Here is a 23,755-nt window from a genome sequence, read left to right as displayed (position 1 = left end):
GTTTTTTGCCTAGATAAGTTCCTTTAGCTTTGATTGTAAAGCTGGTTTGGTGGTGCTGAATTCTCTTAACTTTTGCTTGTCTGGAAAGCTTTTGATTTCTCCATCAAATCTGAAGGAGTCTTGATGGGTAGAGTATTCTTGGTTCTAGGTTCTTCCCTTTCATCACTTTAAATATGCCATGCCATTCCCTTCTGGCTTGTATCATTTCTGTTGAGAATCAGCTGATAGCTTGATGGGAGTTCCCTTGTTGCTTTTAATATTTTATCTCTGTCTTTAGTCTTTGTCAGTTTGATTACTGTGTGTCTCAGTGTGTTCTTCCTTGGGTTTATCCTTCCTGGGACTCTCTGTGCTACCTGGACTTGGCTGACTATTTCCTTTCCCATGTTAGGGAAGTCTTCAGCCATTATCTATTCAAATATTTTCTCAGGTCCTTTCTCTCTTTCTTTTCCTTTTGAGACCCTTATAATGTGAATGTTGATGTGTTTAATGTTGTCCCAGAGGTCTCTTAGGCTGTATTCATTTGTTTTCTTTTTTCTATGTTCTGTCCTGTGGCAGTGATTCTCACCATTCTGTCCTCCCAGTCATTTATCTTTTCTTCTGCCTCAGTTATTCTGCTGTTGATTCCTTCTAGTGTATTATTCATCTGTTTGTGTGTTCTTTAGTTCTTCTAGGTCTTTGGTAAACATTTCTTGCATCTTCTCAATCTTTGCCTCCATTCTTTTCCTGAGATCCTGGATCATCTTTAGTATCATTATTCTGAATTCTTTTTCTGTAAGATTGCCTATCTCCACTTCATTTAGTTGTTTTTCTGGAATTTTATCTTGTCCATTCATCTAGGACATAACTTTCTGCTTTTTCATCATGATTAACTTTCTGTAATATGGTTTTTGTTTCAGCAGCTGTGAGACTGTGCTTCTTGCTTCTTCTCTCTGTCCTCTGATGGATGAGGCTAAGAGGTTTGTGTAAGCTTCTTGATTGGAAGGACTGGCATGGGAAAAACTAGGTCTTGCTCTGGTGGCCAGGGCCTTGCTCAGTAAAGCTTTAATCTAATTGTCTGCTGATGGGTGGGGTTGCACTCCCTCCCTGGTAGTTGTTTGGCCTGAGGGGTCTACAGGCTCTATGGTAGGGTTAATGGTGAACTCCAAGAGGGTTTACACCCAGGGGGACCTTCCAGTGCCCCATCTCTGTGGTGAGCCCCTGCCAATCCATGCTCCACAGGAGGCCCTCCAACATTAGCAGGTAGTGGTGGTTCAGTCTCCTGAGAAGTCACTGCTCTTCTCCTGTGGGTCTTGGTGCATGCAATATTTTGTTTGTGCCCTCCAAGACTAGAGTGTCTGTTCCCCTCAGTCCTCTGGAAGGCCTATAATCAAATCCCGCTGGCCCCGAAGGCCAGATTCCCTGAGGAATCGCAGTCCCTTTGCTGGATGCCCAGGCTGGGAAGCTTGACTTGGGGTTCAGAACCTTCACAATAGTGCAAGAACTTTTTTGGTATTATTGTTCTCCAGTCTGTGGGTCACCCACCTAGCAGGTATGAGATTTAATTTTATTGTGATTGCATCCCTCCTACCAACTTGCTGCAGCTTCTTAGTCTTTGGACGTGGGATTTCTTTTTGTGGTAGGTTTCAGCATCCTCCTATCAATGGCTGTTCAACAGCTATTTGCAATTTTGGTGCACTCACAAGAGGAGATGAGTACATGTCCTTCTACTCTGCCATTTTCAAAAATGTTTTATTTTTATACACTATTTGTGTGAAAAGTATTATAAACATATTACATACAGTACTACATAGCTGATTGTGTTAATTGGGTACCTAGGCTAACTTTGTTGGGCTTAGGAACAAACTGGACTTACAAATATGCTCTCAGAATGGAATCTGTTGGTATGCAGGGGACTTACTGTTATCTAGCCCTTTAGTGAAAAGTTTCATTAAACTCTGCTCTAGGGTTCACTCCTAAAGTGTCACATAAAGTAGTAGCTAAATGCCTCAAGTAGTCAGTGAGGTTTCTTCACTTTGGCTGGTGTGGAACTTCAGGAATTCCCTAGCACTACTGAAATTATAGCATCACTGTTCAATTCTAAGTCCCAGAGCAGGTATTCATTTGCTAAGTCTTGCAAATGTTTTCTGTATATACACACCCCAGCCCTCAACCAAACCAGATTCAGGTCTGCTTTTCTGATGCACAGCAAAGCTAAGCAACTGACACCAGGTTGTAGTGAAGGAGAGCAGTGTTTATTGCAAGATACCTAGTGTGGGGCCAAGCAAGGAGAATAAACAGATCATGGTCAAAATCCCTGAACTCCTTGATGGCTTTTAGTGAAGGGGTTTTTGTTTTTAAGAAGCTTTATTACCCATGTTCAGATTAATTAAGGATGCTGATAGTGACAAACATACAGAAACACTGTTTAAAACATAGTCATTAAATAGAAAAGTATCAAATTTATTTTTTATCATTGGACATTTTGTCTTTAAGTTTTTATTTTACATTGGGGTAAAGTTAATTAACAATAGGTTATTTTCAGGTTATAGTGAAGTGATAGTTAAAGTGATTCAGTTAAACATATACTGGTATATATTCTTCAAGGTTTTTTTTTTTTTTTTTTTTTTTTTAAGGCAGGGTGAGGGAGACGGTCTAGGGATGTGTGATCACCTCATGGACATCCTTCTAATTGGTTAGTGGTGAGGTAACTAGGTGGCACTTTGGAGTTAATATCATCAACCTTCTGGTTCCAGCCAGCCTGGGGTCTGCATGCTGGTGGTTAGCAGACAGTTAACTTCCTTCACCTGGTGGTTTTAGTATCTGCAAAGCAAGAATATGGCTCAAGGTATTATCTATAGCACTTGAAGAGGAACTAAAGATCCTTGACTTTTTTTCATGGCTATTATTATTTTGTCTTGCTTGACTGTTTTCGTTTCTGCATTTGTTCTTTGGAACTCAGAGAAGGCCTTAGAAAAGGCAGAGGACCCACGTGTCTCTCCCGAGGAAGGCCCTGCAGGGTCCTGCTTGGTTTTAGTGAGACCTCATGCAAATTTCTTCCTCCCTCCAAACTCCTTTTTCTCTTGAATTCTCTTGTAATTTCATCTGCTTCAGTATTTCAGTCTCTGCCTCTGTAACACAGCAGAATTGCCACTCTGCTTGGATTCAACCTTCTGGTGTTAAATGCTGGAAGATGCCCCAGGCAGAATCTCAAGATGATCCCTTTTTTTCTTGGTGAATCTGGCTGAAGGTTTATCAATTTTATATTTTCAGGAAGCCAACTTTGTTTTTCCATTGATTTTTTTTTTCTTTTTCTTTTTTTTTGGTCTCTTTCATTTATCTCTGCTCTGGTTTTTATGATTTCTACTAACTGGGTTTTGTTTGTTCTTTCTCTAGTTGCTCTAGGTGTAAGGTTAGGTTTGTTTCCTGATGTAAAATTGTATGGCTATAAACTTCCTCTTAGAACTGCTTTTCCTGCATCCCATAGGTTTTGGGTCATTGTGGCTTTTGTTTTCATTTGTCTCTAGGCATTTTCTCTGATTTCTTCAGTGATCTATTGATTTTTTAGTAGCATACTGTTTAGCCTCCATGTGTTTGTGTTTTTTACAAGTTTTTTCTTGTAGTTGATTTCTAATCTCATAGTGTTGTGGTCAGAAAAGCTATGATTTCCATTTTCCTAAACAAGTTTGCTTTGTGGCCCAGCATGTGATCAATCCTGGAGAATGCTCCATGTGCACTTAAAAAGAGTGTGTATTCTGCTTTTGAACAGAATGCTCTTTAAATATCAATTATCTCCATCTAGTCTGATATGTCACTTAAGGCCTGTGTTTCCCTATTGATTTTCTGTCTGGTCTGTTGATGAAAGTGGGCTATTAAAATCTCCCACTATTATTGTTACTGGCAATTTCTACTTTTATATCTGTTAGGAGCACCTGAATATATAAGGCAAATACTATTTTGGGTGCATATGTGTTTATACTTGTTATATCTCCTTGGATTGATCCCTTTATCATTATGTAGTGTCCTTTGTCTCTTGTAACAGTCTTTCTAGTCTATTTTTATCCGACAAGTATTGCTCCTCCAGCTTTCTTTTGATTTCTATTTGCATGGAATATCTTTTTCCCTCCCCTCACTTACAGACTGTATGTGTTCCTAAATCTGAAGTGAGTTTCCTGTAGACAGCATATATAAACGTCCTGCTTTTTTAAATCCATTCAGCCAGTATATTTCTTTTGGTTGGAATGTTTACTCCATTTACATTTAGGTAATTATCAATATATATGGTTCTTATGGCCATTTTGTTAATTGTGGTAGATTTTTTTTGTTTCCTCCCCTTCCTCTTGTTCTTTTCTCTTGTGACTTTTAGTACTGTATTTGGATTCCTTTGTGTGTGTGTGAGTGAATTTATTGTAGATATTTGGTTTGCAGTTATCATGAGGTTTTGATATAGCACTCTATATATAAACAAGATTGTCTTAAGTTACTGGTCTTTTAATCTCAAATACATTTCCAGTATCCTGCATTTGTACCCTCTTCACAGTTGCTAGTTGTGATATTGTATTTGTGTCGGATGATTTCCTACCTTTACTGTATGTTTACCTTTACCAATGAGCTTTTCCATTCATAGTTTTCTCATTTCTAGGGTGGCCTTTTTTTCTTTCCTGCTTAAAGAAGTTCCTTTAGTGTGTTGCAAAGCTGGTTTGATAGTGTCAAATTCTTTTTGCTTTTGTGTGTAAAACTTTTGATTTCTCTGTCAAATCTGAATGGAGAGACTTTCTGGGTAGAATATTCTTGGTTGAAGGCTCTTCCCTTTCATCACTGTAAACCTATCGTGCCATGCCCTTCTGGCCTGCAGGGTTTCTGCTGAAAAACTTTATGGGCATTGCCTTGTATATTATTTGTTGCTTTTCCCTTGTTTTAGTATTTTCTTTCTTTGATTCCCACCATTCTGTCTTCCAACTCACACTTATCCATTTTTCTTCCCATTTATTCTGATGATTTATTCTCATGTATTTTCAGTTATTGTCATTGTTCATCTCTCTAGATCTTCTAGCTCTTTATTAAACATGTATCTTCTTGTACTGTGCCTCCATTCTTTTCCTGAGACTTTGGATCATCTGTACTGTCATTACTCCGAATTCTTTATTTGCGGGTAGCCTACCTAGCTTTACTTCCCTTGGTGGTTGTTTAGGGCTTTTATCTTGTTCACTGTCTGTGACATATTCCTGTGCCCTCTTCACTGTGTCTGACTTTCTGTGATTGCCCTTTCCATTTCACAAGCTGCAGGGCTGTAGTTCCTCTTGCTCCTGCTGTCTGCCTCCTGGCACACAAGGCCAGTCTAAGAGCTTGTGCAGGCTTCCTGGTGGGAGGGACTAGTTCCTGTCCATTGGTGGGCAGGGCTATTTCCAAGGGTGTGTTCAGCTGGCAGTTATGGGCTCATGAAGACTTTAGGCAGCTGTCTGCTGATGAGTGGCTCTGTGTTCCTACCCTGTTGGTTGTTTGCCTTGAGGGTTCACAGTACTGGAGCCTATAGGGTCTGGGGTGGGGCCAGGTTTGGGGGAGAAAATGGCCACCTCTGAACTTCCCTCGTGGCTCAGCCAGTAAGGAGTCTGTCTGCAATGCAGGAGACCTGGGTTCGATCCCTGGGTTGGGACAATCCACTGGAGAAGGAAATGGCAACCCACTCCAGTATTCTTGCCTGGAAAATCCCATGGACAGAGGAGTCTGGCAGGCAGCAGTTCATTGGGTCACAAAGAGTCAGACACGACTGAACAACTTCACTTCTCTTCTTCACTTCTCTCTATGGCCACCTCCAGGAGAGCTCATTGTTGTTCTTCAGTCATTCAGTTGTGTCCAACTCTTTGCAACCCCATGGACTGCAGCATGCCAGGCTTCCCTGTCCTTCACTATCTTCTCGAGTTTGCTAAAACTCATGCCCAATGAGTCGGTGATGCCATCCAAACATCTCATCCTCTGTTGTCTCCTTCTCCTCCTGCCTTCAATCTTTCTCAGCATCTCACCTGGCCAAAGGAGCTCATACCAGTGAGTTTTCCCCAGGATTATGCCCACCAGTGTTCTTGTCCCTGCGGTGAACTACAACCAAAGGCTATATATCGTTTGCTGAACTCTGGTGTACATAAAAAAAATCTAAGGTAACAACAGTTTGACTGTTTTCAGTTTTATAAAAGTTTCATGATCTTGAAAAAATGTTTCCTATTTCTTAATTGCCAGTTTTGAATGATTATCTTTTCTACTGATAAGATAAAGCTGTTGATACCTTAGTAAAGTAGTAAAGACTTGTTTCTACTTGCTACCTAATTGGGCACTATTTGCATTATATCACTTCAAAATGAAATTTACCTTCTCTTGACAGATAAAACACTACATGTGAAGATTGGTGAAAGGGAATATTGATTTCTGAAGTGTCCTGGAGAGGAAAAACACTGGTCAGTATCAAGTGGACAATGCTTGGTGTTTTCCAAAGATGCTATTGAAGTAGTCTTTGCTACTGCTTTCCTTCACTCAGTCAGAGCTCTTCATAACATGGGCTGCATGAAATCAAAACAAACTTTCCCATTTCCCACCACACTTGAGAGTGAGAAGAGGCATGTGAGTGAAGAAAACTTTATGCCTGAAGAGAAATTTCTACCCAGGATACCTTCTCTAGTTAATGTCAAAGAGGAAGTGAAGGAACCCCCAGGGCCTCAAATTGTGGTCTTCGAATTTGCACAGCACCTGTCCCAGGAAATCTTGAGTGATGCCTTGCAGCAGTGGGCAGGCAACAACCTCAAGTACTATGACATCCCATATATTGAGAGTGAAGGGCCTTGATTCTATGTGTAGGATGACAACACTTTCTTGAACTGTGGATAAAGTTGGTGCTAGTTTAAATGCATGAAACAATAGCAGAAACTGGTGTGAATAAATACAAATAACTTCATCTGGGTGTAAAGAAAAATATTACAATAGCTTCAAGAGTCTAATACCTAAAATGAAGTGTTTTAAGCAGTTCTACATTAACAGCAGTTTCTCTGCTTGGTCTTGGATTTGAGTCATTAAAGGTTTAAATGTAAGTGCTCTGGAGCCACAGGAATCAATCAGCTGTGTGTCACACCACTTCCTTCCAGAGGCAGTAATGCCATCACCAAAGAAATAAGAATTTTAAAAGCACCTTGGGTTTACAAAATAACTGTCAATTTAAACAAAACCTGCAAGGTACGAAAGGATTTTTCGTTAAATGCCTGGGTAAGGGAATGGCACTCAAGCCACAGTGGTTAACGATGGGTTTGTTTGTCAAAACCTTTTGGGTCAAGGTTTGGATCCCTCCTTAACACAAATGGTCAAACATAAGAAAGCAACCCATGTGGAAGAGGTCCACCATGAACCCTGTCCTTAATGAAATATTTACTTTTGTAGATGAAAAGCATAACTATCACCTGGATAGTTAGTCAGGGCCCTAACTAATCAGAGCTGTTATTGGATGATTCAGACTTTGCATATAAACATCTTAACGAGATACAATTTATAGACGTCATGAAAATGTTTCCTGCATTGAATTAGGTAGCCCAGTGATATTACTGTATAAGAAAACAAGCATGCATAGCTTTTATAAACAGCAAGCCAAAAAACTAAAGTAACAGAAACTCTAGCTGGCGAGGTAGGAAGAAGAACCCGGTCTCAGTGCTGCATGTGTGTTAAGTTTTACTGTCTCACAGATATAAGGGACTGGTACATGGACAGGCACCATTCAGATTACTATTCGGATTATGCATGAGATTTATAGTTATTACAAAAGATCAAATACTCCTCTAAAGGGAATACTCACATGTATATTTTTACTGGTAAAAAAGCCCATGGGGGCATTTACAGCCATATACTATACTATTTTCATAAATTTGGCTTTTTGGGGAAGTTTTCTGAAAAAAAAAAAAAAAAAATTAGTTTAAGATAGTGACGGAAAATTCAGGAAAGCAGAAAGAAGATACCAAGAAGACATAACTTGCAAGAAAACTGATACATTATAAGATCCTTTTACTAAGATACGGTAGACCCTTATAATCAAAAATAAAGAAAGGCAGAAAAAAGCTTGTGACCTCTAATGACATAAATGTATATGACCTTATGAGCAAGCAGAATTGTGACCTCTAATTTTAGCATTATACTCTGAAGCCCACAGTCAAACAGACTAAATTCTCCAAGGTAAATGGGCAAAGAAAATTTTTCAAAGTGACAGGCGTGTCATCTTTCAGTTGCATTTGTACAACTGGTCATTTAACCTTCACCTACTCCCAGGGTTTGTACTGTACTGTTGTACTTATAATCTAGCAACAGAAACAGAAGAACCACCACCCTGTTCATACAAAGATCTGAAGTCACAAGGCTAAGAATAGAAAGTTCCCAAAACATGCAAAACATTTCCAGCTCATGAAGAAAAATTTAGTTTTATGAGTGTTTATACTAATGACTCAGACAAAAGCCTAGATGTTGTCATTTTTCATTCATTTTATATCTCACATCATGTACTTTCACTACAAGGTCATTGCTGTTTAAAAGATATAATTAAGTATATAAGATAATACATATTATGGTGAGAACACAAAGCCATATGAAAGTGCATTACACTAGATTTTTCAGCATACATAGGGATAAAGACTAGTAAGTAGGCTTTGATTACACCTAAATATTTTAACCTCAGGTTCCTCCTTTGCCCTGGTCTTTACTTTCTAGGGGAGTAATACAACGATGTCTGCCAGATCGTAATCTAGCTAGAAGCCTAATCTCTGTCGCCACCCTCTCTGATTCTATGGCTTTGTCACTGAGCACCACCCCCTCGCTCCCAACTCATTTTAACAGAGTTATAGTAGCTTGTGACACAGAGACTTAAAGCTTGTATAATCAGTGAGTTAGTGGATAAACCATGTTGGGGGCAGGCAGGAAACAGCTGGATCAAATGTACTGCATATGACTGTTATCATGATATAGTTTGGTGTGATGGCAAGATAAACGAGAACATCTTTGACAGGATAATTCCATTGCTAACCTGCCTTAATATTTAAATATCAGATTTCCTCCATTTGAAGGTCTTTCATGAACAAAGTAGAAAGGCTGTTTGAGAAGGAAGGAGACAGACATTAAGAAGACAAGACTGAAAGAATTATTAGCTACTGGACCTGAAAACATTTGTTCAAACTTAGATCACAAACACGAAGAAATAAGAATAGTGACCAAACTATAAGGGAAAGAAAAGTGGGGGAAAGAGGGACCAAAAAACAACACTCCCATCAGGCTCTAAAAACAAGCTTCCAGTATTGCTATTTGAGGGCAAGACCTGCCCCCGCTCCCACACCACTCCATTGGTTACCACATGACACGTGCAAAACCATTCAATCTTTTACCTCAAAAACACCCAGTGGAGGGGGAGATGAATGCCAGCAGATGACGGAGTACCTGAAGGGGCAGCTGTAGAAGCAGCAGATGAGCAGAGAAGAGGCACCAGTTCCTCACTTAAAGCCCACACACCCACAGACGCACTCGCACGGCTCCCTTCCCCATGCAGCCTCTCTTCAGTGCTAGTCACCACCTTTTATGCACAGGCCTTTGATCCGAGACCTCTCCACTTTGTTGCCTTATCAGTTCTTTGCAAACCACCTATGGTTATTAGCACTTAAAGCACAAGGGGATTTGAGGGGGATAAATGTGATCTTAGTCCCAAAGGAATCGTTTGTGTCAAACTGCCTTATTAGTATTAAAGAGAGACATGCTGAATGAATCAAGTAGCATGACGCGCGTATAGCCCACTCGGTATCATTGGCATTTTATGAGATAGGGGAACTATACTTTTGTAATTATATATTTTTAGAAATCAGAAGTTAAGAGACAAATTATAATATCAAGGAACAGTAATTTAAAAACAAAGTTCTAACAAATAAATGGCTTGCTTAATCATAATTCCCTCATCCTGTATCTTTGTGACCAAACTGGACATGTCTTCCCTGCAGCAGTGGACACGAGCTCAGATGTACTCCCTACATCTTGAAATGACATTTGTTAGCAAATTCTCTTCACTGTAAGACTTACCTATGAAATGGTATATTTTTTCCAATTATTTTTGTGAAAACACTTTTCCTAACTGTACAATAAAAGTCCAGTTGCAATTAACTAGTTATGAGTTCTTGTTTAATTGATGCAAGCAAGTGCTTTTTCCCATTGTGTGATTTAAAATTTTTTTAACATAAAGGACTTAACATTTTCTGCATTTCTAGCAAATACAAAGAAAATAAAAATCCATTTATACAAAATATTTTCCTAGATCATTTGCATCCACATTTAGGAGCTTTAAAAATATAAATGTAGGACTTCCCTTGTGGTCCAGTGGCTAAGAATACATGCGTCAACTGCAGAGGGCATGGGTTTGATCCCTGATCGGGGAAGAGCCCTCATGCAGTGGCAGGCAGCCAAAACAAACAAAAAGAATATAAATGTAAACATGTTCATTCATTACTATGGCATCTTTTTTCCAAATATGTTCCTAACTTTGGGGGAGGGGAGATTACTATGGCATCTTTTTTCCAAATATGTTCCTAATTTTGGGGGAGGGGAGTGATGATTCATGTTAAATATATTGAGAACAGAAAATGTAAGGCAAATCCTTCTGGACTGCAATTTTCTCATCTATGAAAAGATTGCTGGATATAATCTTTGTCTTTTTCAGTTCTGCCTGCTTTTCAGTTTTCAAAACTAAAGTTCTCGTAGTTTCTGAGGGGTTTGGAATGAAGGAAAAACTGAACCAAGTTATAAAATAAATTATAAGCTAATCTTTAAAAATGATTCTTATCTAGACATTAACATCCCAAGTCTGGGACATCCACAGTTGTGTTGTTGTTCACTCAGTCGTGTCCAATTCTTTGCGGCCCCATGGATGGCAGCATGTCAGGCTTCCCTGTCCTTCACCATATCCTGGAGTTTTCTCAAACTCAGGACCATTGAGTCAATGATGCCATCTGACCATCGCACCCTCCATCGCCCCCTTTTCCTCCTGTCCTCAGTCTTTCCAAGCATGAGGGTCTTTTCATATAAGTCGGCTTTTCACAACAGGTGGCCAAAGTATTGGAGCTTTAGCTTCAGCATCAGTCCTTACAATGAATATTCAGGGTTGATTTCATTTAGACTGTCTGGTTTGATCTCCTTACTGTCCAAGGGACTCTCAAGAGTCTTTTCCAGCACCACAGTTCAAAAGCATTAGTTCTTTGGCGCTCAGCCTTCTTTATGGTCCAACTCTCACATCCATACATAACTACTGAAAAAACCTTAGCTTTGACAGTTGTGTACCTTAAACTTATTTTGTCAACAGTAGCAATTACTGAAGGTATTTCATAGAACAAAAGGGTTTCAAGTATTTTCTTGAAACCAGAAAACTAGAGGGTTTTCAAGTTTTTTCTCCTGATTTGAACTACTGTAAGGATAAATTACTGTTATCACACCAAAGTCTGATGTAAATTGCAGAGTGTCTATCTTAAGAGATAAGAATTTTCTAATACCTCATTCTGCCAGATTAGCAAATATTGCAAGCAACAAGAAATAATGCTTTTACTTTCACCATAGGAAGGGATTCTGATTAACTTCAGGGAAGGCCAAGGCTGAGTTAATAATGAAGAGACAATCTCATAATAACCTTTTTCTCTCTGCTTGAGATTTCTAATGTTATAAAAGGAACACTTTAGCTACAGTAACTCGGAATGCTTTAAAATAGATTTTCATACTATGAAATTCTATGAAGTGTTAACAAAGTAACCAAAAAACATTTTATAACCTACATATAAGTTTACTTAACATTAAACTTAACATTAAAAGCTTACTCCTTGGAAGGAAAGTTATGACCAACCTAAACAGCATATTACAAAGCAGAGACATTACTTTGCCAACAAAGGTCCGTCAAGTCTATGGTTTTCCTAGTGGTCATGTATGGATGTGAGAGTTGGATTATAAAGAAACCTGAGCGCCGAAGAATTGATGCTTTTGAACTGTGGTGTTGGAGAAGACTCTTGAGAGTCCCTTGGACTGCAAGGAGATCCAACCAGTCCATCCTAAAGGAAATCAGTCCTGAATATTCATTGGAAGGACTGATGCTGAAGCTGAAAACTCCAATACTTTGGCCACTTGATGCGAAGAGCTGACTCACTGGAAAAGACCCTGATGCTGGGAAAGATTGAGGGCAGGAGGAGAAGGGGTTGACAGAGGATGAGATGGTTGGATGGCATCACCGACTCAATGGACACGAGTATGGGTAAACCCCAGGAGTTGGTGATGGACAGGGAGGCCTGCCGTGTCCAGTCCATGGGGTCGCAAAGAGTCGGACGCAACTGAACGACTGAACTGAACATTAAAAACCAATATCCAAGAAAGAAAAACACCAATACAGTATACTAACGCATATATATGGAATTTAGAAAGATGGTAACAATAACCCTGTGTACGAGACAGCAAAAGAGACACTGATGTATAGAACAGTCTTATGGACTCTGTGGGAGAGGGAGAGGGTGGGAAGATTTGGGAGAATGGCATTGAAACATGTAAAATGTCATGTATGAAATGAGTTGCCAGTCCAGGTTCGATGCACGATACTGGATGCTTGGGGCTGGTGCACTGGGACGACCCAGAGGGATGGAATGGGGAGGGAGGAGGGAGGAGGGTTCAGGATGGGGAAACACATGTATACCTGTGGCGGATTCATTTTGATATTTGGCAAATCTAATACAGTTATGTTAAGTTTAAAAATAAAATAAAATTAAAAAAAATAAAAAATAAAAAATAAAAAAAATAAAAAATAAAAACCAATATCCAGAGCCAAAACATAAAATTCCCATTTCAGTTAGATATGCTAACTCAGGAATCTCTAAAGACCTTCAAATTTTTCCATCTTTTAAAATAGAGGTTGGCAAACTTCTTGTGAAAAGGATGAGATAAGTAAATATTTTAGGCTTTGCAGGCCTTACAATCTCTACTGCAACTACTCAAAACAGCCATAGATATGTAAACAGATGAGTAAAACCATGTTCCAATAAAGTTTTATTTATAGACAATGATATTTGAATTTCATGTAATTTTCACATGCCATGCCATATTGGTCTTTGATTTCTTTTCTCCCAAATTTAAAAATGCAAAAACCATTCTTAGCTGAGCGATATATAAAAAAACAGGCAGCAGGCTGGCTTTGGCCCATGTGCCATAGTTTGGCAACCTCTGCTCCAAAATAATATTTAAAAAATCCAATCATTTCAAAATTTCAAATCATTACTTCCCAGAGATTTGAAGTAATCATTCAAATCTTCATCAGTAACTTCTTTTAGGTCAGCTGGTTTCCACTTTGGACTCTGGTCTTTATCTATTAAAACTGTCAAGTAGAGACATAAGAAATGTTAATATTTATTTTTTTCTGGTATTACCAGATTTTAATTACTGAATTGACACAAACTACCTTGGACTAGGCATATTTTTCTACAGCACATCTTTTTCTGCAAAGTTGAAATTTTTGTATATGTTCCTTCCCCTACTCCCCTTAAATTAAGCCCCCACAGAATGTGGATGATGACTTAACATGCTAAGCCTGATGCTTCTAACTTGAATACAGCCTACTGAACTAATCCAGTGATTTAAGCCTTCGAACTTTTTCTAATAAAATCATAAATGAAATCTCTGCTGTAAAAGAGCTAAAACCAGAGTTGGTGTGGTTTGAAGGGAAGGCAGGGGAGGGTGGAGGGCCCAGATCTGTCTTCTAACCTCTACACTGAACTGAGAAGAAAATTACTTAAGGTACAGGGAAAGAGACTTTATGCATAATTAATATGCATACTGCTGTTTTGCTGAATCATCTAGCTCACACTGAATTAAAACACCAGACCACCTCAGGTTATCACGAGAAGCTCTACTTCTCTTATTTCAAGTATAATCATCACTTAGCATAGCCACACAGTATCCCCACAGGATTTTAAGTATGAAGCAATCCATAACCTCCTTCTAAAAGGGAGGAAAATGTCAGTTTCCTGGTTGTGATCACATACTACAGTTATACAAATGTTACCATTTGGGAAACTGGGTGGAGGGTATGGAGGACCTCTCCATATTATTTCTCACAACTACATGTAAATCTACAATTATCTCAAATATTAAAAAAAAAAGAGAATGAGCTGTGGTAGGGAATGAGGAATGAAAATTAAATTTAAACATACAAGACCAACCAGCCAACATTAAAAAATGAGTTTATCACTAGAAGGCTAAATGATTAAAGAAGCAATCTGGGAACCAAAGGCAGCAGGCTGCCTCAGGAGATAGAGGGAAGGGGGATTTATGCATAATTAAATGTGGATACTGGAGGGTTCCAAGGTTTGGCTGCCTGACTACAGGATTCCAGTATCTGATCAGTGGTGATACTGAACACTGATGCTACGATCCCAGCCAATTTGAAAGTTTTACATTCCCTGGACAGAGTAAATAAAAACAATCCTGGAACATTCTTTCTACAAGAATCTCTTTTAAGCTCTCAAGTCAATGCTATATACCTTCTTAACAGTGTACTAAAGGACAAAAGCAAAGAGAATATTAATCAAATCTTCAATGTTACTTAATTTTAAACTAACAACATTTTTAATCCAGCACAGATAAAACATTCTTGCCATGTAGGAAACAGGTTTTTCAGAAGGTTTCATGAGGTACCCACTCAAAACTCTAGTTGGTAACTCTCCAGCAAATCTGAGCTAATCCTTTTAAAATTCTTTTCTGTAAGTTCTAAAGGAAGAAGTTTATTCTAGATGTTAAGAGCATTTCTGACAACCATTCCTCTAATTTGGTAGTTTAATTAATCTGCTAACATACTTTATAATTAGCAAATTGTAACAAACATTTGGTTATGCAAGAACATTTTAACAGTTTTACTCAGAATAGATACTGCTTTCTGAATAAAGAGGTTATGCGGAAAGATGAGGGTGCATACTTACTCTTCATTAAAAAGTAGCTTAATAAGCCCCGGCCCTGTGAATTAGAACTTTGATGTCACTTGGTTTCAGTCCTTTTTCCTTAAAATATCTAACAGTATACCTAAAAATAATACCTTTCTTTTTTAAGTTAAGAAGGGCTTCTATTAACATACATTGAATACTTTAGCAGCATAACCCAAGTAGCACACTGCTGCTGCTGCTGCTAAGTCGCTTCAGTCGTGTCCGACTCTGTGTGATGCCACAGACGGCAGCCCACAAGGCTCCCCCATCCCTGAGATTCTCCAGGCAAGAACACTGGGGTGGGTTGCCATTTCCTTCTGCAATGCAGGAAAGTGAAAAGTGAAAGGGAAGTCGCTCAGTCGTGTCCGACTCTTCGCGACCCCATGGACTGCAGCCTACCAGGCTCCTCTGCCCTTGGGATTTTCCAGGCAAGAGTACTGGAGTGGGGTGCCATTGCCTTCTCCGAAGTAGCACACAGGTCCTCCTCAAATCAGAGGTCTAAGCTCTGATCCACATGCAGCAAGAATTTGCAGGGAATCAGTGGAATGAATGTATGTTTTCTATAAAACATATAACCATCTCCTCTGATTCAGCTCCATGTGTTCTCTAAAAGGATTTTTTATTTCTTATCATGCCAGAAATGAAGAGAATTCTTCCATAGTGACCAGTGTTTACTGAAGCTTACCGCTCAAAGGATATAACCTTTTATTCAGATAAAGTATATCCAGAGTCTGTACTATATTAAAGTGATAAATAAAAACACAAGAAAGGCAGATATGTAAAATACATGCAGAGGGAAATAACTCATTTTATACAACATAAATGACAGCTATTATTTATAGGGATATGAGCTCATACATAAAAAATGATTGCAAATTTGCTAGAACAAAAATCAATTGCTTGTTTTTTCTTAATATTCTGATTGAAGATGACAAGCAAAAATAGGAATTAATACCATTTGCAGATGCTGTGAATTATGTCATGCAGTTTTTTCTCAAGGCAATGTTGAGCTGCTAGGTACAGGCAAAGTGTTAGATGGCAAGGCTCACCATGGCTGGGGTTTCACTAAGGCAGGACAAAAGAAGAGCAGGGACCTCAGGGCTTTTTGCAAGAGAACAAAGGCACCTTTCAAAGGCTCCAGCTGCAGAATGAGTTGACAAACCCACACTGCACTCAGCCGAGGTAGTCCGTGTGACTGCTAGGAGCAGGATTACTTCTTATATATAAATTAGGGAGCAGTGACAAGGCTACTGGAATTTTTAAAACAATTTTGGTTTCAAAGATTGATCTTCCCTCATATGCCAGTTGGTAATATTAAAATTTTTTTTCAATCTTTACAAAAGTTTGATTTTCACTAATAAAACAACTGTCTTTTTTAAACAATATATGCTCAAAAATCCCATTTCCATAATAGCCAGGAAGGAAACAAGTGTCACTTACCTGCCCTAACGCCTTCATGAAAGTCATGGCCTTTCTGAAAGAAAATCAAGATTCAAAGAGGAATTTCTGGGCATCCTCCTTCCTGATGAGCCCTGCTCTTCCACCCTCTTTAGTCCCCACTCTCGTGGCCACACCCTGAGCCACGACATTCAGAGACTGGACCACCTCTGATCACCTCCTCCTATTCTTATTTGCTAAGTATCTCCACTGCTTCAAATCCCCGATCTTACTGAGCTCCAGTGACGTATGACATTCTTATCATTTGTTCTGGCTTCACTTTGCTCTTCATCCAGCCCAGTTTCCCCAGTTATTTAATGCAGTCATTTTTTTCTTGAAAATGCCCTCATCTCCCTCAAGCCCTTTTCTCCCATTTAGTCTATCCTGCCAAAATCTCCGCACCAGCTAAACCCTACCATTTATCTCTGCCTGCATTCACACAGCTAAATCTCACTGCAGAAGAACCATACAGCTGTGACTGGCTGCGTAAAAGTCATGATCACAAATCTCACAAAGGCACAGAAAACTGCCTCACAATCCATGCTCTCTTTCCCACTGCTGGATATGACTTCCACTGTCTTCATCCTCTCAACGTCTACCCCTAGGCAAGTTCTACTCTCTACACTAGATTCTCAACTAATGATTTAACCGCCTATATTCTCAGCTAATGACTTAACCTTTATTTTAAAAAAAGAAAGAGAAGCCCTAAAGACATGAACATTCTCTTCTTCCCACCATCGAAAAACCTGCAGTCCAACTACAGCCATCTGCACCATGCCTTCCAAGTCCCAACTAAGGCAGAAGGGACCCTCCCCTGCCAAAGGCCAGTCCTCCCCTGCCTTCCCATTCATCTGCCCTCTTCTCAAGGGCTATGCCTGAGAAGGTCTCTCTCTCTCTCTTTTCCTGGTATGGTCAATGTACACAGTATAACTCAGTGGTTAAGTGCATACACTTCAAATATCTGGGCTCATCTCCTGGTAACTACGTGACCCTGGGCCAGTAATTTCTCTACTTCTCAGTTTCCTTATATGAAATGATAATACCTCCATCCTGCTGCGAAGCTGCTAAGTCGCTTCAGTCATGTCCGACTCTGTACAACCCCATAGATGGCAGCCCACCAGGCTCCCCCATCCCTGGGATTCTCCAGGCAAGAACACTGGAGGGGGTTGCCATTTCCTTCTCCAATGCATGAGAGTGAAAAGTGAAAGTGAAGTCGCTCAGCCGTGTCCGACTCCCAGCAACCCCATGGACTGCAGCCCACCAGGCTCCTCCGCCCATGGGATTCTCCAGGCAAGAGGACTGGAGTGGGGTGCCATTGCCTTCTCCACAATTATTTTAATCAACATCCCAACACAACGTCTGCCAGACAGTAAGTGCTCAGTAAATGTTAACTATTATTAGCATCAACATAATCCTTTTCCCCTGTTGGATCATTCCCAGTCATTTACAAACATGTTCTAGTAACTTCCACCTTACAAAATAAAAAAGGAATCTCACTTGATTTCACAGCCTCAGCTTCTACCCTGTTTCTCTTTCAAGAAGAAAAGGCTGTGAACACAAGTCTTCGCTTCTTCACATCCCATTTACTCATTTCTCCTCCCCTCCCCAACTTAGCATCCTGTAACTTTTGCCTCAACATACCCCTGAAATGGCTTGCCAAAATCGCCCGTAACTTCAGTGATGCCGTTGCATAGTATGCCTTTATTCTCGTCTACCAGAGGCTTCGGCAGCACTCCTCCTCCCTGGGGCACTCCTCTCCTGCTTTCGTGACACCGTGCTCTCCTGGTCCTCCCACCTCTGTCCTCCTCCTCTTCCACTGCTCATTTTCCTTCTGTACGATCTTGTTGTTGTCATTCAGTCACTAAGTCATGTCTGATTCTTTGTGACCTCAGGGACTGCAGCACACCAGGTTCCTCTGTCCTACACTCTCTCCTGGAGTTGGCTCAAATTCATGTCCATTGAATCAGTGATGCTATCCAACCATCTCATCCTCTGCTGCCCACTTCTCCTTTGACCTTCAGTCTTTCCCAGCATCAGGATATGATCTTATCCACTCTAAACTCAACACAGCAGTGCCTGAGTAATCAATTCTGTTAAAATATAAGATTCTGGCCCTCCACTGCTCAAAGAACATCCAGTGCCTTCCCGTTTTAATCAGAACAAAAGCAAGCAGTTGCCAGAGCTAAAACAGATGACTACTGTACAGGAAATGTTCAGGGAAGATTACTACCCTACCTACAGCCACATGTTGAAAAGTGAAAAGGGGAGAAAATCAATTAAGTCTTTTATGAATTTAACTTCAGCTTTGCAGGAACTCATTCTTCTGCCCTGGGTACTGTATGGACATGATCCCATAAAATGCCATGATAGCAATCCTACTCCACGTTCCTGCCTTTCTGGTTGCACGCCATGAGAATTATGGCACCCCTGCAGCAATCTTATAAAGTCTTATAAAGACCTCCCAGGCTCCTATGCTCTGCACTGCCATTCCCTACCCTGTCAGCTCTGATCTTTCTCTCTCACCCACTGACCACCCCTGCCCCACTCTATCCACGAGGCCTACCTGCATTTCCTAGAACAGGAAGGCTGCCCCTCACTCAGCTCAGAGCCCTGTACTCAGGTGCCGTCCAGGTATGTGCTTGACTCACTACCACACTTCTTTTGGGTTTTCACTCAAAGATCACCATCTCAGTGAGGTCTTCTCTGGTCATCCTATTTACAAGTTCAACTTCTATCCTCCTTATTCCATACCCTTCCTCCCAGTTTACTTTTTCTCCTTAGTATTCATAATAATATACTACATATTTAACAAATTTATCTATTTATAGTTTATCTGCCCCACTATAAAGTAAGTTCCATGAGAGGAGGGATATGTCTGTTTTGTTCACCTATGTATTCATGCCGAGCACATGGTAATAAGCACTCTTATTTGTTAAGTAAATCAGCAAATCTCCAAAGTTTTGTTTGTTTGTTTTTAAACTGGTGCTGTCTTTCAGACTTAAATTTCTAACCCACACCTGTAAACTCCAGCTCCTAAATGTGTTGTGTCCTTCATATCCATCAAGGCCTATCTATCTCCCACATCTGTCTCAAATGCACTTACTCCTCACCACTGCCACCTCTTGCATCTAAGCCACTACTATTTTGCCCCTGGATTACTGCAGTAAACTCATATCTGATCTTCACCCCCACTCTGAAACCCCTCCAACCCTGTCATCACTCAGCAGGAATAATTACCTTCTTGAAACAAATCAAACCAAATCACCCCCTGCTGAAACCCACAAGGCTTTTCAACATGCTCATGTCTCACCCTTCAGGTCACAGGTGAGCTAACATCTCAAGATGTTTTCCTGGACCTACTTATCTAAAGGTTCCTCCATTCCCTCTTTTCCCCACATCATTCCATCACCAACCTTGTAGGTTGGTAACTATTTTACTTATTTTATTTGTTCTTTATAGTCTCAGGAAACTATAAATTACATGAGAACAAGGACATACCACAACATAATACACAGCACAGTGCCTGGCATATGGCTAGTGTATTCGCTGGGAGAATGGAGGGAGGAAGGAACCAATTCATCCAGCCAGGGCGCTAAATGTACAGTGGAAAACAGGGCCTGGGTGAGATATACTGGGTGGTGGTCAAGACTCTGGCCACCGGGCTTCACCTGCCATCTCTGTGCCACTTAATAGCTGCATCACCTGAGGCAGGTTACTCTTCTATGCCACTGTTTCCTCATCTGCAAAGTGGAAACAATAACAATACCTGCTTTCTAGAGACGGTGTAATATTTAATGGAGCGAATGCATATAAAGTACCAAGCACAGTACTGACTTATAATAAAAGACCTCACTGCAATTTACAAACTATGGAGTAACCTCAAGATATGACTAATAGAGCTTAATTTATGGTTATATGAACTATTTGAGTATCTTCACAATAATATTCCAGGACATGGAAGTCCATTAGGTATATCTGCTTTCTAGATATTAAACAATATTTCCTTTAAGTGATGAGTTTATTAATGCAAAGGTTCTCTACACATAACACAAAAGAGATAATTTTGCTTTAAAAGAATTTATCTGGAAGAAGAAATCACTATGACTAAAATATTTCCTGAAATCAATAATATTCTATGTGATTATTGCCTATTTTAAGTGTATCCATAATGGTATTTTAATGCTAGTCTATTAACTGAAACATGTAACTGACTAATAACTTCCCTTTGTGCATTTTATATATATTTAGATTTAGAGAATTTATGCTTCTTGCCTATGCCTGAAAATGGCATATAATTTCTGAAAATGGTTATAATTTCTATTTGAATTTCAAGAGGTCAGAGTCCTTCTTACAATTACATGCAAATTTAACTGCTATTTCATAAAGGCTTAACAATCTAGTATTTCCACACACCTTAAGCTAACTGGACCATTGTATTTTCACAGAGTAAATTTACAGTTTCAATTTTCTTGTTTATAAATTTTCTATATTTATCATGTTCTATAATGAACATATATGACTTTCACAACTAGAAAATGAAAATACTTTAAAGAAAAATTCTTACCATACAAGCTTGACTCAGCCGATATTCCATAATTAATACTTCTGGCAAGGTCTTTGAAGACCCTTCCATGAGTTGCCTTAGTGTGATCTTTAGTGAAGTTGGAGACATTTTATTAATTACCTATTAAAGAAAAAAAAAATTTTTTTTACTAGCTTTAGCCCAATACTTCCTTTACTTTTAAATAATAAACTAGCTGAGCTTTGATATAAATCACATTAAAATTTGCTCCTTAACAATACCTTCATACAACAAAATCTCACAAAAGTAAGATTATGCCTTAGCCTAATCGTGGCAAAGCACCAAACAAAAGTTTTTAGTCCAGTACCAGAAAGATCATTTTTTCTTTACTAAAAAAAAATGTATAACGTTCTCTAAAGTTTAAATTCTGTCAGCTTTAATCTCAAAAGAAGGAACACTAACAGAAATTCAAGTAAATTTAGATCATTTTACTCTTTAAAAATGCATTAAAAAATGGAGCTGATACTGACATTAAATAGAGGGTAAAGACAATGAACAGGAACTGAGAGTTTAAGAAGCTAATTAAAGGCAACAAATTGGCTTATTCTTCATCTAACTCAAAAGAATATATAAAGGTATAGGAAAAAATATAAATGCATATAATTCTGCTCTCTTCTGATGAAAGACTACAGAATATTCCCAATCTATTAGCATACTATGAGATGAATTTTCTAATCCTTCCATTAAAAAACCCAAATCACTACTTTTTAAAGACTGTCTTTGGGGCCTCCCTAGTGGCTCAGTGCTAAAGAATCTGCCTGGCAATGCAGGAGACACAGGGTTGATCCCTGATCCGGGAAGATCCCACGTGCCGCGGAGCAGCTAAGTCCGTGTGCCACAAACGCTGAGCCTGTGCTCTGGAGGCCAGCAGCCACAGCTACTGCGCCCACGGGCAGCATCCACGGAGCCTGCGCACCCGAGAGCCCGCGCTCTGCAACAAGAACAGGCCCGCTATGAGACGCCCACGCACCACAACCAAGAGCACTCCCTGTTTGCCACAGAGAAAAGCCCCTGTGGCAACGAAGACCTAGCACGGCCAAAAATAATAAGTAATAAATAAATAACTATACACAAGAAGAAAATTAGCTTAAAAATAAATTAATTAAAAAAATAAAAACTTTATTTGAACTGTTAAAAATACCATGGAGAAAAGTTTCAGTAAGTCACAGGCAGTATTCATTTAAGAAGCATTCAATGTAGTTTTCAAATTACAGAGGTCAGAGAAGAAGTCATTTGTTCATACAATAGAAATTATTTAATCATTTAATTTGAATAGCAGATATTTTAAAATACTTGCAAGGCACAAGAGAAATAAATCAGTGCTAAACAGGTCAAAACAAATTATTTGAAAAAGTATCGAAACCATTTTGAGTAGAAGCAATGTTTTCTACAAGGGGAAATGACACTTAGAAAATAAAAAAGAAAGGAATACTAATTAGAGACACTGTATACAGTTGGATTTTTAATTTTTTAAGAAAAGTCTAAAATGGTATATCCAATCGCTTTTTAAGAAGTTAATAAGAATAACATAGTTAAAACAACAGATATCAAACCCACAAAAACTCCTATCCTACATTATAGTTGATTAATGTAAAGAGTCTTTAATGAAATCTCCCATTTATGGGTCTGCCCCAAATCTTCAGGATACCTTCTTCACTCATTTTGAACAGAAATAAATGCCACCATTAAGAGAGAAAAAAGGCAAGTAACAGATAGGAGGAAGATATATGTAGCTTATGTACTGGATAAAGGACTTAATATGGATAGAAATATCCACATACATAGAAATAACTCCTACATATTAACAGTAATAATAAAGATTTAACAGACACTTCACAAGAAAAGATACCACACAGTCAATAAAGGTATGAATTAATACTCAGCCTCATTAGTCATCATGGGAAATGCAAATTAAAACCATTATGCAATGCTATTTTACATATACCAAAGTGACTAAAATGAAAAAGACAAGTAATCTCAAGCATTGGGGAGAATGTAGAGCAACTTACTATGCAATGTAAATTGGTACAACCATATTGGAAAACTTCTTGACAGTAACCAACATAAATGTACATACTGTTAAATTAAACAGGCCATCCAACTGAAGTGCCCTTAATGCTTTAGTAGCCTGTAAGCAAACCAAAATCTAATCCTGTAATGCCTCAAATTTAAAAATCAAAACTTAAGGACAACCAATCATAAACAGCCAATTTAGGCTTTCCCAAATAAAGCTACTGCTTAAGCTATAGCCAAACAAATAAGCTTTACTTCCACCTCCTTTCCATAAAAGACTTTGCCCCATTTGGATCAATTTTTGCTCAAATAAACTCTTAAAAATTTTAATATGCCTCCGTGTATCTTTTAACAACACACGTGATTTTGCAGAACTCCTTCTAGGTGTATACAGAAATGCGTATCTTTGTTACCCGAAGACAAAGACCAAATTGTTCATAGCAGCATTATTTCTAACAGTAAAAAACTACAAATAACCTCAAATGTCCTAGAAAAAGCAAAACTGCAGCAAATTTAATGCCCACTTCTATAGCGCAAACTTTAAAACATAATTTGGCATATCATTTTATTTTTTAAATAATTAGCTTTACTAAAGTATAATTTACATATGATAAAATTCACTCATTTTAAGTGAATTTAGGTCTACAAATTTTGATGTATACAGTTGTACAACTACCTCCACAATAAGGATATAGAACATTTCCATCACCCCAAAGAGTTCTACTTCCCTCAATTCTATCACGGAGAAACAGTTTTC

The 23,755-nt window shown here is 38.9% G+C and overlaps 2 protein-coding genes across 13 annotated transcripts in view; one reads left to right on the top strand and one right to left on the bottom strand.

Annotated features, from left to right (window-relative positions):
- Window positions 1-2,422: 2,422 nt before the first annotated feature.
- The window catches only part of HIBCH (3-hydroxyisobutyryl-CoA hydrolase), a 117,188-nt gene continuing 95,855 nt past the window's right edge, over window positions 2,423-23,755 (bottom strand). For 4 of the 12 annotated variants that reach the window (XM_055571942.1, XM_055571938.1, XM_055571940.1 and 1 more), the window contains 4 exons: window positions 20,968-21,087; window positions 16,407-16,440; window positions 15,119-15,283; window positions 13,023-13,366 (listed from right to left, as the gene is read on the bottom strand). In XM_055571942.1, coding sequence (XP_055427917.1) covers window positions 15,129-15,283; window positions 16,407-16,440; window positions 20,968-21,087 — 309 coding nt within the window. In that variant the 3' untranslated portion in view covers window positions 13,023-13,366; window positions 15,119-15,128. Of the gene's footprint in view, window positions 2,800-6,336; window positions 7,893-13,022; window positions 13,367-14,966; window positions 15,001-15,118; window positions 15,284-15,996; window positions 16,032-16,406; window positions 16,441-20,967; window positions 21,088-23,755 lie in introns of those variants that run through there. The other 8 variants (XR_008711728.1, XR_008711727.1, XM_055571943.1 and 5 more) reach the window with 8 other exon arrangements.
- Window positions 2,741-6,807, top strand: C3H2orf88 (chromosome 3 C2orf88 homolog). The gene is made up of 2 exons (XM_055571947.1): window positions 2,741-2,824; window positions 6,350-6,807. Exon 2 carries the CDS (start codon window positions 6,520-6,522, stop codon window positions 6,805-6,807), a length of 288 nt encoding a protein of 95 aa, XP_055427922.1. The 5' UTR covers window positions 2,741-2,824; window positions 6,350-6,519.

This window comes from Bubalus kerabau, chromosome 3 (assembly GCF_029407905.1).
Source record: "Bubalus kerabau isolate K-KA32 ecotype Philippines breed swamp buffalo chromosome 3, PCC_UOA_SB_1v2, whole genome shotgun sequence".
NCBI classification, from domain to species: domain Eukaryota; kingdom Metazoa; phylum Chordata; class Mammalia; order Artiodactyla; family Bovidae; genus Bubalus; species Bubalus kerabau.
This window is presented reverse-complemented; position numbering and strand designations above follow the sequence as displayed.

Bases quoted from the DNA above. Each gene is read 5' to 3' on its own strand.
- C3H2orf88 (XM_055571947.1), top strand. From the start codon at position 6,520: ATGGGCTGCATGAAATCAAAACAAACTTTCCCATTTCCCACCACACTT.